Consider the following 15,755-nt stretch of genomic DNA (forward strand, 5'->3'; position numbering starts at 1 on the left):
TCATTTTTTCTCTAAAATGAAATCACTATTTTTTTCTAAATTTATTTTAAAAAAATATATTTATTATAATTATATTACAATTAACATTTAATGAATAATGCATGATTATAATAATTTAGAGAAATATTTTTATTATAATTATATAAAATCAATATTTAATACATTATCAACTAATAAAAGTGAGGTATCAATTCCTTATGAATTCATTTTTCCTCCAAAATAAAAGCACTATTCTCTCTTCTAAATTTATTTTAGAAAAATATCTTTATTAATAATTATATTACAATATTACAATTAGCATTTAATGAATAATGTATAATTATAATAATTTAGAAAAATAAAATAAAGTTCAGTAATTTATCTTCCGACTGCACACGTGTGTAGAATAACTTTTAAGAATGAGTCATGTATAGTAAATACGGTCGATGATTGTAAAACTGTATACTAACATTGATATAATATTATTTCAGGTATATGTTTTGCAGGCATCAAAGAAAAGTGTTGAGTTATTTTTTAGTAGATTTAAATTATTTATTGTTTATTAGAGAATTTTGTGCATTAGAATTCTCAAATAATTTATTATTTATTTTGAGCTAATTTTGATATGTTCTTACTTAACAGTAAAACAACATATAAAAATTTGTTGGTAGGTCTAAGTATTATTAAGTTATTTATGGTCACATTGAGTATATATGTTTGATTTATTAAAGAACGTAGATTACTAAAACCAATTAATAACTATTTTAGAGTTAATATATTTAACACTAGATTAAGAAAAAACAAATAATACATAACATGTTATATTTTTATTAATCAAATTATTATAATTTAAATTAATCTTAACAAAATAATTTAAAATCATAATTTCAATTTTATCGCGTGCATGATACGGGTTAATACACTTGTTAGTTAGGAAAAAACCAAGTTTTAATATATTAAATAGATTTATATCATTTAATACTTTAAGTTAAAGATAAAAAGAAATTAATTATATTACCATAAATTTTTAATTAGAGTAATTTATTGAGAATCAATTAGTACTTTTATACCACAATTAATATTTTAAAATAATTTTAGAAATTAAATTAATTTTTCAAATATTAATACTTTATACTCCAATTTTATTAAAATTACCAAATTATCTTATACCTAATTTTTATCAAAATTCTAAATTACCCAAAATTCCCAAACTCACACTCTCCTCACCCTAATTTTATTACACCTTTTCCCTTTCCTCCTTGTCTCAGCGCCGCCATACCCTTTCTCTCAGCATCCCGTAAACCAAACAACTTTCCTCAGCTTCAGAAAATCAGGAAAAAGCAGAAAGAAAGAAAAAGAGAAAGAAAAACGTTGAGGGAGAGAGGGTTCTGAGAAACAGAGTTAGAGAAGAGAGGAGAGGGGGACGGCCAGCGCTGGTGGCCCGGGCTGCTCGCCGCCATCGCTGTTAGCACCGACGCGGAGGTGAGAGCCGAGAGGAGAAGGGGGGAAGGAGGCGCACCGGCGTTGCTGGGCCTCGCTGCCACCGCCACCGTTGCGTCTTCACCGAGCCTTGGAGGGAGACCACGCCGTTAAGCCGCATCACCGCCGAACTTGTCCAACCGCGTCACCGCCGTCCGCCGTCGGATCTGTCATCGCGCCGTCGCGGAAGAGAGACAACGCGTGAGAGGGAGCTCATCGCCGTCAGCTTTGTCAGATCTCTAGTGCCGAACTCGCCTCTGCCGCTGCCGTCGAATCGCGAACCGAGAACCGCTTCAGATCTGTCATCGCCGCCAGAGGACGCCCCTGCAGCTGCCAAACCCCATCGCATTCCAGTTTGGGTTCCGGCTCTGGTTCGTTTATGCTGGGTTTATTTCTCCCGAGTGCCGGAGCCGCCATTTTCTTGGTAAGTTTTAGCCTTGTTTCAGATTTCTTTCCTTGTCCGTTGAAATCCTTATTACCGTAAGAGTCGTCGCTTAAGTCGTATATGTTTGATGATGTTGTCGCAGTGAGTTTTTCCGCTGCTGATTGAAGCCGCCGCTGTTGGAGCTTGCCGGAGTTAACCGCTGGAGCTGAGGCTGTGCTGTACTTAGTTTCTTGTTGGTACAGTAAGTCGTTCTTGCTCTGAGGTTTTGCGATACTATTTGCTATTTGATTGAGTTTTGGTTATTTCTTATTACGATTAGAGTAGCTGTGGTTGCCACAAAAGTGGTTTGGAGCTGAGGATGAGACTGCTGCGTTGTGGGCCGAGAGAAAAACTGAGTTTATCGCGTAGCTAAGTGGTAAACTGAGGTAGGGGTTTTCTTAAAATTTATTTTATCTTACAGAGTTGTTATAAATAGATATTAACGTGAGAAGCATATATCCGTGATTATAACTGTCTTGTAAATGTGATTGTTTGCTGGATTGAATGACTGATTGCTTAAGTAGTTTGTGATTGCTGAAAGGAAATTAGTTTGAAAGGTTATTTAGTTGATAATTATGAAAAGTGGCTTTCTTGGTTCTGAAGCTGTGTTTGAGAATGTAAACGAATCGGCTTTGGAAATGATTTGAAATATGAAAATGAATTAATGTTGGAAACGGTTTAATTTTGAGTTAGTCTGACTTTATAAATGATTTAGTGTTTGAGCTGGTTGAATTTTAAAAAAGATTTATTATTGGCATTGATTTGCTTTGAAAATAATTTGATATTGGAATTGGTTGAATTTTGGATGGTTGAGAAAATGTTTGAGAAATGTTTGGATGGGACCCGAAAGGATGGCAGAATCCGAGTTGCTGAGATAGGACAATATTCAAGAACTGCAAAATTCAAGATATTTACAACAGATCAAATATAAATTTTGTGCCTTAAAGAGCTGCAATTCTTTGGTTGGTTATATAGCCTATGAACTTGTAACATTTGGGATTGATGGATTTGAAAGGATTATTAAAAAAAAGGCAACAAGGAGGTACAGATATATATGCCTGAAATAATCATGAGCTTGATGCATACTATTGTGCTAAAATTCAACTTTGCTTTGAAGAAAGGGGTTAGCAAGGATGTACCTTGATCATTTGGTGACAAAGGGTCTAATACTCTGTCAAAATCTTAAACTGCTTAGTGACAGCTTATGATACATTTTATACATTATGGGTTTGTCATTATGTGCGTTTTTTTTTTAGTTATAACTTTGATGTTTGAAGTTGTTTGTGAACTTCTAATATTAAGTTATGGATAATTTATTATGTGAACTTTTAAATTTTATTAAGTTAGAAATTATTGAATTTATATATTTAAAATTATTTTTAGGTTTTTTAATAATTTTATTTAATATTTTATTAAACCGGTTGAACCCCGATTGAATTCCGGTCGAATCAGTGAACCATTGAACCAGTGACTTCACCGGTTTATTGACCGGTCCGGTTCTCGCAACCTTGAAATTAAAGTACATAAACCTCAAAACGCCGTCGTTTCATTCATGGAGGCTCACGGATCCGGTCTCCGCCGCGTCTTGGTTTTGGCGTTCTGTGTCGCCGGCATCTGGTCTGCCTACATCTACCAAGGCGTTCTTCAGGAAACTCTGTAAGACACGCTGATTCAATCATTTCTGTTACGAATTTTTAAATTTCGTTTCTGAACTCGTTTTTCTTTTTTAAAATGAGTCAGATCCACAAAGCGGTTCGGTCCAAATGGCGAGAGGTTTGAGCACCTTGCATTTCTGAACTTGGCGCAGAATGTGATTTGTTTGATATGGTCTTACATAAGTGAGTCCCTGTTTTACTTCTTTGTTTGGTTCTTTCATTTCTGCAAGTTACAGTGTAGAACGAAAGAAATTCTGTTTGTTCTGTTTTGTGTTTGTGCGCGTTTTAGTGTGGTTCCTTACGTTAATTTGATATTGCAAAATAATAATAATACAGTGATTAAGATATGGTCAAGTGGGAGTAGTGGTGGTGCACCTTGGTGGTCTTACTGGGGTTGTGGAATTACCAACACTATTGGTCCAGCGATGGGAATTGAAGCACTCAAGTATATTAGTTACCCGGCTCAGGCATGTTACTTTTCTTCATTGTATGAGCTCTTCAAACTGTTTTTTTGGAAAGAGGCCTTTTTAGAGATTTTGGACCTACCTCCATTGCATGGATGTGATATATTTCTGTGTATTCAGTATACTGGTTTTTAATGGTGGTGTATTTGCTTTGTTGTCTGCTTGCAGGTACTGGCAAAATCCTCAAAAATGATTCCAGGTCAGTATATGTATATCACTGTCACTATTTCATGCTCCAGAAAAACTGAATTTATTTAGGATAATTCGAATCAATTCAAAGTGGTATAGCCTTTTTATGTCTATTTGGGTTCAAATAGAATCACATTAGGTGGAACACCATGTTATTACCAATCGCGCAGTAACCTTGCATTTATGAGTAGTAATGCAATTGTGTTTAATCATTTCTATTTGTGTTTCACATCCTTTCATATACTTATAGGAGATTAAAGATAACTATTTGGTGAAGTTTGTAAAAAAAAAACATTGTTTCCTTACTGCTTACCACCTCTAAGTATGTAAAAATGGAAAAGCCTGAAGCCTATGGTCATTTTTTATATAAAAGCGTTCTGCCATAACAAGTACTCATAACAAATACTCATTTTACCATAACAAGTACTCATTTTTTTAGTAGTTATTTTATATTTCATAACAAGTACTCATTTTACCATGATACAGTTATGTTGATGGGTACTATAGTGTATGGTATAAGATACACTTTTCCAGAATACGTCTGTACATTCCTTGTTGCTGGAGGGGTATCAACATTTGCACTTTTAAAGGTTAGGAACTTATCAGAATAATAAAGAAAATATATACTATAGGGATACACTTTCCCATGTTGCCTATAAAAAATTCATGTGGATTGAGAATGCAGCTTAGCTTTCAAATTTCTCATCTTTGCTTATGCTTATTGGCAGACTAGCTCAAAGACTATGAGCAAGTTAGCACATCCAAATGCTCCCCTTGGATATGGACTATGTTTCCTGAACCTTACATTTGATGGATTTACAAATGCAACTCAGGATTCCTTAAAAGCAAGGTAAAATAAGCAAACCATGTTCCTCGATCTGTCTGATTGCTTGTAAACTGCAAAACTTTTGGATTCTTGTCCTTCCTTGACATAATCCCCCCCCCCTCTTCTTGATTCACTGACTCTGACTTTTCCCCATTATTCCAAGATAATGATGTGTATAAGTAAAATTATGATGAGGATAATGACACTAAATGTAAAAATTTTTTAGTTCTATTTTTCGGGTGTTTGAATGTTGACTTTTCAGCAATGTTTAGATTTTAGAATGGGAGATGATTCATATTTAAGACTATAGCAAGTGTTATTAATTTAATGCAATTACTGGTTTTTGTTACTCAGGTACCCTAAAACAAGTGCTTGGAATATTATGTTGGGAATGAATTTATGGGGAACCATATACAATATGATTTACATGTTTGGCTGGCCCAGTGGAAGTGGATTTGAAGCTGTTCGCTTCTGCAAACAGCATCCAGAGGCAGCATGGGATATTATTCTCTTCTGTTGTTGTGGTGCTGTGGGCCAAAACTTCATCTTTTTGACAATAAGCCGATATGGCTCTTTGGCTAACACCACCATTACTACCACTCGCAAATTCGTTAGCATTGTGGTATCTTCTCTGTTGAGTGGAAATCCGCTTTCAACAAAACAATGGGGTTGTGTTTGTATGGTATTCACTGGATTGTCATACCAGATCTACCTCAAGTGGCAGAAGCTACAACGACTGCAGAAGAGAAAAGCCACTTGAGGAGCAACCTTCAGCAAATTTGAATTCACACGGTGTTGGCTCATTTGCCCATCAACCATTGTTATATCTTGATAACCTTAAAAGTTTTGATGAACCCAATTTAGATTTATAAGAATTTCATAGAAATGTTTCTTTAATATAGTTGTAATTGTACTCTGGGCAATATACCATCCATCCATCATTTGATCTCAATGTAAATGTAGTTCATATCTCATTCCGTTGTGGATAAGTGGTATGTCGGAATGGAATAATGGCTATATTCAATTAACATCACACCCGTTGTAATTTGATATTGATAAGTGATAACTCTAATTGAGTAGATGCTATTTTTAGAAATAGAAGTTAAGGTTGAATATTTCATTTCTTCTTGGTTCATATATTTATTTTTACATGCCAAAATTTCATTTTATGTACAATTCCTTGCCTACTTTCTATAAGGTGAGTATAGCAAACTATCTTTATATGAGAAATAAGAGAATATAAATTAGCTATCAGAACTAAATAAATAGTTTGTATTAAATTTTAAAATAAAATTCACTCATTTGCACCTTCCTTATTTGTTTCGTTGAAACTATTAAATGATTAGGATTAAAGTATTGTCTACCGTTTTGTGAATAAAATTTATTCAAGTTCCATCTTGTAAATGTGATTTATCTCCAAACTTGATCTTTCCTTCATCATCAGTGATATGAGCCCTGTTGCCTTACAGTAGGAGAATATTTTAGCATCATTCTTTGTAGAATTTGTGCATGGGATTCATAACGTGTACTTTACCTCATTTTCTTGATAGAAACAGCAGATTCTGATGTTGCATCTGTGTATAATCATGTTGGAAAACAATTTTTTTGTTATTTGAATTGATGTGTGATAAAATGCTGTTCTCTTTAGCTAAATTAAGCTTCATATTTTTGCCTCTTTCTATAGAGCGTAGAGAAGCGAAGATTTGTAGAAGAAACATGTCACCACATTAAAGTATCAGTCAATGAGGAGAGCACCGATATTCTACACGTAAAGCACTCTAATGACCCTATCTAGTTTAATTTTATTTCTACCCCAAGACTATTGGCTTGTCTAGAGTAATTTCATGTTAGTTTTCTCTTTCTTTATACCCTGTTATATATATATAATGATGTCAATTACTCCACTGTTATGTATGATACCGAGTTAACTCAATTATGAATTTGGTGAATCTAACTTTGAGATGGAAAGCGCCAGGGATCTTGGTATGTTGCAACTTGTATATCATTTTTTTTTCTTGTTGACTTTTAGCCAATGTCTTATTCCAACTCTCAACTGAGTCTTTAAATGCAATAATCGAGATGTTGCTCCTCCTTTTACCTTCAAATCAACAATGATGGGAATCTAATGGTTTTTAGAAAAACAAAAACAAGAGTCCATTTGATATGTCTGGATATTATTGGACCTGAAGAGAGTTGATGGCTTATACTCATACAATTGGATTAAGAGTCACTATTGTGAATGGTGGTAAATGATGTTGGTGGTGGTAGGACTAGGGGTGTTCGCGATGCGGTTTGGTTCGATTTTAAAGAAAAAAGTCATTCGATTTAAACACTTATTTTATGTGCGGTGCAGTTTGGATGGGATAATTTTTTTTTTTTTTGAAAATTCGACCCGATCCGATTATAAGTGATTTGAATTGGCTTGAATTTACGGTTTTTTAAATAAAAAACAATAACTTAGTTTACAAAGTTAATGCTCTGTGACATAGTATAAATACACACTACTAAATTACTAATAATCTCCCAAACATTATAAAGTAACATGTCCAAATAATCCAACATAATAATAAAAGATAAATCCCATAAACATTATAAAACAATCTGTCCAGCAATCCAACAAATTCAACAAGTCTTGATAAAATAATAATTTTTTAGCATAAAAACAAGTCTCAACAATACAAAATTAAATAACATAACAAGTCTTAGTAAAAACATAGCATAAAAAATTCTAAGTTGAGAGATGAAGCAGTGATCACTAATCATATTTATCACTAGAGTCTTCTTCATCTATTAGTTAAGAAATTGGCTCAAATTCTACAATAAAATATAACAAAATAAATATTACTAACTTAAACATATTATCAAATAGTAAAGTTAATCAATATATGTAGAACATTACCTTTCTCAAGTTTTTCAAATTCTTCAAAATACTCTTTAAGATTAATTGGCATTGAATTGACTCGAAACCAATTTTGTGCACAAATCAAAGCTTCAATAGTTTTTGGGGTAAGAGAGCTCCTATATTAATTAAGCACTCTACCTCCAATGTTAAAGGTGGATTCAGAAGCAACCGTTGACACAAGCATAGCTAGAATATCCCTCGCAATTTGACTAAGAACAGAATATTTATAATTGTTAGAGTTCATCACTTTTTACCAAGTTAAAATGTCAAAACTACTTGGATCAATCAGTTTCTCTAAGGACTCCATGAAATACAAATCCACTTCATTTGTGTTGACACTCTTACTTACTTGTACATCATTTTCAAATGCTGCTGCAAAGCAAATATCATCAAAGGCACTATCATTCATCTCCACATTTTGGCTGTGTTGTGTAGATTGGTGTGCTTGATCACTATTAAGAGCAACCCTATAGCTGTTAAACAAGTAATTGAATACTTTCTTCATCTTACCACATAAAAAATCAGCATTCTCCTTCTTAAACAACCTTTGAAAATTCCACTCAACAAACTTAATCTTATATCTAGGATCAAGTACCACAACAACAAAAATCATCATGTTCATATTCCTCAAGTTATCCCAATATTTATCATGCCTAACCTTCATTTTTGTAGCCATATCCTTAAGTAATATGTCATTACTATCAACCAAAGTCTTCAAAGAACTAAGAATTGAACAAAAGTGATAAAAATATGAAGAAGAGGTCACAAATGTAGAACCCAAAATTTTTAGTTATATTGAAAAAAATCTTCAAAAATCTCACAAAGAATCTTACATTATCCCAATCTTCATTCTTTGGAATGCCCCTTGCATCTTATAAATGCAACATCTCTCTCATTTAATCTTTTAAAGGCCTTTTAAAATTTTAAAACACTATCAAATATTATGTAAGTGGAATTCCACCTAGTGGGGACATTTAATTGTACACAAGAGCAGTCTTGGATCTAGCCTCTTTAATACAATTTTTAAACTTATCCATGCGATTAGGAGAAGCATAGACATATCTAACAGCATTCCTAATTTTGCTAATTGAAGAATGCATATCCTTCAAACCATCATTCACCACTAAGTTCAAGATATAAACACAACACCTAACATGAAAATGTTCAGCTTCTAAAAGATGTGAATTCTAATCCTCCATTCTACCTTTCAAGTAACAAATGACAATATTATTTGAACTAGCATGATCAACTATGATGCTAAGACCCAATTTGGATAAATAGCTTAATTAAGTTCTTTTTGAAAAGATAGTTTAAATAATAAATGCTTTTATTAAAAGTTGTTTATAAATAAGTTATTTTGTATTTAGTTTTTTAGTTCTAAAAGTACTTATTTTAAAAGAAATATGATAAAAAGCTTTTTATTATGAGAGAAGTCATTTTTTTAACTTCTCTATAAGCACTTAAATAGCTTCTTAAAAAGTTACAATTTAGTTTTTAAAATTGCACCAGACATTAATACTACTACTTTTCATAAGTCAAAAATTCAAAAAAGTAACTTTTGAAACTTTTCAAACGCGCCCTAAAGATTCTACTTATTCTCTAATTTAAAAGATATTTTTTTATTTTCTTACCAATTGTTTCACCTTTATGATTCTTGATAAGACAAAAGTTAAGAATTCTCTTTTGCAACTTCTAATCTTAATCAATAAAATGTGCAGTGAGACAAAGATAGTTTAGATTTTATACAAAAGTTCAATAATTAGTGGTCAAATACACACTTTGATTTGAATTTATAAAGACACTCTGTAACTTATATTTTTCATTCATAAACAAGTTCCAACAATTTCTAGCAATTGAAATTCTTCTCGAGAGTTTTAGCTGCAAAACATTCATAAAATAACGAAATTCCTCCCATTTGACAAATTTAAAAGGCAACTCATCTACGATTATTAGTTTTATAAGAATTTGTCTACATAAATCAGAATCCAATGATTCAGTAGTCAAACAATTATTCAATTCATTTTTTTTATATTATTACATAACAAGTATTTTTTGTATGAAATTAAGTGAATTTTTTAAAAAAAATTTACAATGACTCACCAAATAACTTTTAAGATTGTGGATACCATTTTTATGTGAATTAGCCACATAAAATGCCCCATTTTAAGTTAGGTTTTGTATTTGTGGAGAATGGGCATGAGGTGTGTGACTGTGTGTGCGGTGCTATGCTACTGCTAAGTGCCACGGGAAAGGGAGTAAGGATCTTATAATATTATTATTATTATTATATTTAATATTTATATTATCATTATATATGCGGCTCGGTTCATTTTGATTGTACAGACTAGAACCATAAACTAAACCAAACTGTAATAAAATTAATTTAAAATCCAAAAAAATCTAAAATTAAGTGGTTTGTTCGATTTTTAATTTGAATAGATGTGATTTTGTAATTTTTTTAAACCGATTTAGATTTGAACACCTATAAATATGATGATGTTAGTGATAATGATGGTAGTAAATGATAGATAATGTAAGGCTAAAATTAGTAGGAGAAAGAGTTAGAGATAGAAGATGGGATGACATAAAAATTAAAATTTAGAATTAATGTTAAGTTATATTTAGTAAGATTAAGGGTAAAAAACCTTAATAAGCCAAGTCAAGAATCATGTAACGTAAATACGCCAAAGCGAAAATCGTTTCAGCAATAAGCCAAATCATATTTTTATATAATTCGAACCATGCTGGTTCGAATTCCATTTCTACATAATTCGAACCAGCTTGGTTCGAATTACACACAAACACACGCACACACGTAATTCGAACCAGCTTGGTTCGAATTACACACAAACACACGCACACACATAATTCGAACCAGCTTGGTTCGAATTACACACAGTAATTCATTGTATAATTCGAATTATGATGTTAAAAAATTAATAATTTATTTAAAAAAATTTATTAAAAAAATTAATAATTTAAAAATTAAAAAATATATATTTTTATTTCATACAGTTAAAAAAAGCTAACAAAATATTTAATTACGAGACTTCTTTAAAATATTAATGAGCTATCAATTCGAATTCCATACAATACTTTTCTGTCCATTTTTAATAGTTCATGAATATTTTTTAATAAATTTTTTTAATAAATTTTTTTAAATTATAGTACAAAAAATATTTTATCCTATGCAAAACAATTTAAAAAAAATGGCTTAAAAAATATTAGGAGTACTATAAAAATTTGTAATGTTATAATAACTTAGGTAAATACATGCATGTACTCAAATTTTAAATAAAATACTCTACATAGTCAATAATAATTTAGAAATGAAAGAAAATATTTTATTTCATACAAAATAATTAAAAAATATATTTTATTCTATACAAAATAATTTAAAAAAATGGCTTAAAAGATGTTATGAGTACTATAAAAGTTTGTAATATTCTAGTGATTTAGGTAAATACATGATAAAAATATTTTTTCTTTAATTTCTAAATTATTAGTGACTATGTGGAGTATTTCTTTAATGTCTTAAGTCATTAGGACATTACAAGTTTTTATAGTACTTCTAACATCTTTTAAGCCATTTTTTAAATTATTTTGCATAGAATAAAATATTTTTTATGATATAATTTAAATAAATTTATTAAAAAATATTCATGATAATTTTTTAATAAAATTATTTAAATTATATGGTGAGATATTACATGATTCGAATTACACATAGAGAAGTTCGAATTACTCTGATTCAAATAATATGGTGAGCAATTCGAATTCTATACAATACTCTTCTGCCCATTCTTGATAGCTCATGAATATTTTTTAATAAATTTATTTAAATTATACCACAAAAAAATATTTTATTCTATGCAAAATAATTTAAAAAATGGCTTAAAAGATGTTAGAAGTACTATAAAAATTTGTAATGTCCGAATGACTTAGGACATTAAAGAAATACTCGACATAGTCACTAATAATTTAGAAATTAAAGAAAAAATATTTTTATCATGTATTTACCTAAATCACTAGAATATTACAAACTTTTATAGTACTCATAACATCTTTTAAGCCATTTTTTTTAATTATTTTGTATAGAATAAAATATATTTTTTAATTATTTTGTATGAAATAAAATATTTTCTTTCATTTCTAAATTATTATTGACTATGTAGAGTATTTTATTTAAAATTTGAGTACATGCATGTATTTACCTAAGTTATTATAACATTACAAATTTTTATAGTACTCCTAACATTTTTTAAGCCATTTTTTTTAAATTGTTTTGCATAGGATAAAATATTTTTTGTACTATAATTTAAAAAAATTTATTAAAAAATATTCATGAACTATTAAAAATGGACAGAAAAGTATTGTATGGAATTCGAATTGATAGCTCATTAATATTTTAAAGAAGTCTCGTAATTAAATATTTTGTTAGCTTTTTTTAACGTATGAAATAAAAATATATTTTTTTTTAATTTTTAAATTATTAATTTTTTAACATCATAATTCGAATTATACAATGAATTACTGTGTGTAATTCGAACCAAGCTGGTTCGAATTAGTGTGTGCGTGTGTTTGTGTGTAATTCGAACCAAGCTGGTTCGAATTACGTGTATGCATGTGTTTGTGTATAATTCGAACCAAGCTGGTTCGAATTATGTAGAAATAGAATTCGAACCAGCATGGTTCGAATTATATAAAAATATGATTTGGCTTATTGCTGAAACGATTTTCGTTTTGGCGTATTTACGTTACATGATTCTTGACTTGGCTTATTAAGGTTTTTTACCCTAAATATTTTGTTAGCTTTTTTTAACGTATGAAATAAAAATATATATTTTTTAATTTTTAAATTATTAATTTTTTTAATAAATTTTTTTAAATAAATTATTAATTTTTTAACATCATAATTCGAATTATACAATGAATTACTGTGTGTAATTCGAACCAAGCTGGTTCGAATTATGTGTGTGTGTGTTTGTGTGTAATTCGAACCAAACTGGTTCGAATTACGTGTGTGCGTGTGTTTGTGTGTAATTCGAACCAAGCTGGTTCGAATTATGTAGAAATGGAATTCGAACCAGCATGGTTCGAATTATATAAAAATATGATTTGGCTTATTGCTGAAACGATTTTCGCTTTGGCGTATTTACGTTACATGATTCTTGACTTGGCTTATTAAGATTTTTTACCCTTAGATTAATTATGTGTAGAGTTAGAATTTAAGATTAATTAAAATTAAGAATAAATTTAAAAAATATTATTTTTATCCTCAACGTTTGACCCTAACTTTATTTACTTTATTTTAAATTAGTCCAGTACAGTTGCCGGAAAAAAAAAATAATAGTCCATTCTTTTTTCTTTCTCCAAATTAACCCCCAAGATGCCTTCTTTCTCCTCCGATGACTTCCCCGTAGACATCGACATTTATTCGGATCTCTGTACCCTTTGGTAATTCCACATGCACCACAGCAGAGGATGACCATATAATAATAATTACTATGCTGCATATTATGGTGAGTTATAGCATGCACCTGTGCAATTAAGGAGAAGGATGCACCAGTAACCGCTGACATAAATTTCTATTTTGGTGTCAGATCTTTAAGGTTTTTTCAAAGTTGCCTATACACTTCTTATTATAGTATTATGACACTTACATTTATACTTATTTTCATTCGAACCCCTCTGTATAAATGAGCTGTGGATTGAGTTGGGATAGTCGCTGACAAATGGGGGACGACCATAATCCGGCAAGTGATGCGGAAACCCTAAATGTACTGGATCTAGGCTGAGTGGTTTCTGTGGGTGTTGGCGGTGAAATTGTTTCAGAATCCAATTTTCGTATTGATCGGTGGGATTCTTGTTTTACAGTTTGTATGTGAAGATGATTCTGACCCTTACTTTGCTTTCATCTCTCTTTATTGGGATGTTTGGGATTAGCGGGTTGAGATTCCTGCAATACTTTTCTTCATTTGGGTCTTCTCAAGTTCAGTTTTTTCACCCTTGGGTTGATCATATTTAGCTTGAGTTTGTTTTTTAACTTGTTTTGGATGTGGATTGAGTTCAGAGGATGTGTACAAAGGAGTTGAATGTGGAAAGATGTGGCCAGTCTTTACCCTAGACCCTGACTTCTACTGTTAGCTTTTTGCGATTTTGACTTAGGTGCTCAATTCTAATAATGACTATGAACCTTCCTTGATAACCTTTTTGTAATTGCAGGTACCCTGAACTACTCTTGCATGGAAGCCTCCATGCCTCTGCTCCACACAAAGAAAGAAGATCCAATGAATCAGGGTTTGATGGTAACAGACAGAAAAAATTGCTGCGATCAAATGTTGCTGTTCAATTTCTTTTCGTGTTTATATCCTTTTTGATCATGTAGCTTGCTTTTGGGTTGATTGTGGAGGTGGGTCATGTAACAAGACATCACCCTTCTCCTATAGTTGCCATTGTGATGTTGGATATTACAATATTCTCAATGCCACTGCCTTCCCTTGTGTCAAACAATGTAAGTGTTACAAACCTCACTCATGTTTCATATCATTGGTTTAGAAATGTGGAAAGGTATGATCTAATGTTCACATTTTTCCTAAGGTGCTATTGGCATTGGTTGCTCTAACCTGGGAATTCCAATGACGAACTCATCTACCACAACACCGCCACCAACATTGTCCGTGAGCGGTAAGAATGAAGCTAAGGTCAATGCTCTGGTAAAATCACAAATAGGAGTTGCATAACTTGCCTTTATCAATTGTGATTCAGCTAAAAAAATTTCATGGAAAATCAAGCGCTTATTCTAAGTGCTTTCTCATCTGAAATCAGCATTCTAAACCAATTTTTGCTACATAGTTGTTTAGGCTGCTTACAATTTTGTTGAACCTTGTTGAAATTAGTTATTACCTTCTCCTTGATTTTTTGGGTTTGCAGCTAGCTCAACTCTCCAAGGAAGCTGTATTGGGTTGCTTATGTTGATAATGTTCATGGCTAGTATACAATTGCATTAGGGCTTTTTGTCCTTGATCTTAAGACTTAAGAGTCTCTCATTCTTATTTTGGTCGGTGAACCCTGCATGTTATCACTGAATAAATGCCACACGGAGTTCAATCGCATGATTATTGTAATGTTATTGACACAGAAGCTAAGATTATAGGTTATGGAAGTTGCATCTTTTATATCTTTTTTGTCTTGTTATTTCATAGTATTTACAAGAAAAAATATTATTATTCCATACAGATATATTCAGAACCTTTGCTCATATATTCCTTCTTTGCAAACTTTGTGCATTATATTTTTTTTTTCTTTTTTGACAGAATTATGATTTTGGAAACTAGGTGAGCAAAAACATCACTCGTTGACTTATAATATGTTAGCTCTATAATTTAGTTGTGAAATGTTAAAATTTGGGCTCAAAAAAAAAAAAAAAAAAAAACCCACAGTATTATTATTTTCTTACCAATTAAAACCAAAGAAATCTAGTATATAAATTAAAAAAAAAGTATTTGTTAGTAGTTAATAACTGTTTTTGTCACCCTACAAAATTGAATCCTTCTCCATGTTTGCTTAATTGGTTATGAATTTATGGTCCATATACGCAATATCATTATGATTTGTGTCCAATATTAATATCAAATTGCCTTAAGCATGAAATAGGAAGAGCATCATATAAAACTGTAGTTTTGACTTATAAAAAATGGGTTGGCTTATTAGGGAACTAGAGTATTGTTGTGTGGATCGGAGCTTTTTCTTGCTTGTCAATTTCCCGAAAAGAAACGATAAAAAAAAACAATTATTGTTAACCAAAGAGGGTAAGTAATAAATAGTTGTGTAATGC

General features: G+C 31.1%; 1 protein-coding gene and 1 long non-coding RNA gene across 5 annotated transcripts; both read left to right on the forward strand.

Moving 5' to 3' along the window:
* Positions 1-1,145: 1,145 nt before the first annotated feature.
* LOC112727233 (UDP-galactose/UDP-glucose transporter 3) lies at positions 1,146-6,136 on the forward strand. Of its 4 annotated transcripts, none has more exons than XM_025776912.3 (10): positions 1,146-1,882; positions 1,986-2,084; positions 2,163-2,268; positions 3,335-3,538; positions 3,623-3,720; positions 3,874-4,004; positions 4,170-4,200; positions 4,677-4,780; positions 4,919-5,040; positions 5,371-6,136. In XM_025776912.3, the coding sequence occupies exons 4-10, from the start codon at positions 3,435-3,437 to the stop codon at positions 5,774-5,776; spliced, it is 996 nt and encodes a 331-aa protein (XP_025632697.1). In that variant the 5' UTR covers positions 1,146-1,882; positions 1,986-2,084; positions 2,163-2,268; positions 3,335-3,434; the 3' UTR covers positions 5,777-6,136. The 4 variants fall into 4 exon arrangements, with proteins under 4 accessions (XP_025632697.1, XP_025632699.1, XP_025632696.1 ...); XM_025776914.3 differs by having other exon boundaries at positions 2,168-2,268; XM_025776911.3 differs by having other exon boundaries at positions 1,986-2,079.
* Positions 6,137-13,442: 7,306 nt separating this feature from the next.
* On the forward strand, positions 13,443-15,181 carry LOC112727235 (uncharacterized). The gene is made up of 5 exons (XR_003165617.3): positions 13,443-13,798; positions 14,144-14,226; positions 14,307-14,432; positions 14,519-14,605; positions 14,852-15,181. It is a non-coding gene; the product is annotated as an uncharacterized lncRNA (long non-coding RNA).
* Positions 15,182-15,755: the final 574 nt, after the last annotated feature.

The sequence above is a fragment of the Arachis hypogaea genome, chromosome 12 (genome assembly GCF_003086295.3).
Source record: "Arachis hypogaea cultivar Tifrunner chromosome 12, arahy.Tifrunner.gnm2.J5K5, whole genome shotgun sequence".
Lineage (NCBI taxonomy): Eukaryota > Viridiplantae > Streptophyta > Magnoliopsida > Fabales > Fabaceae > Arachis > Arachis hypogaea.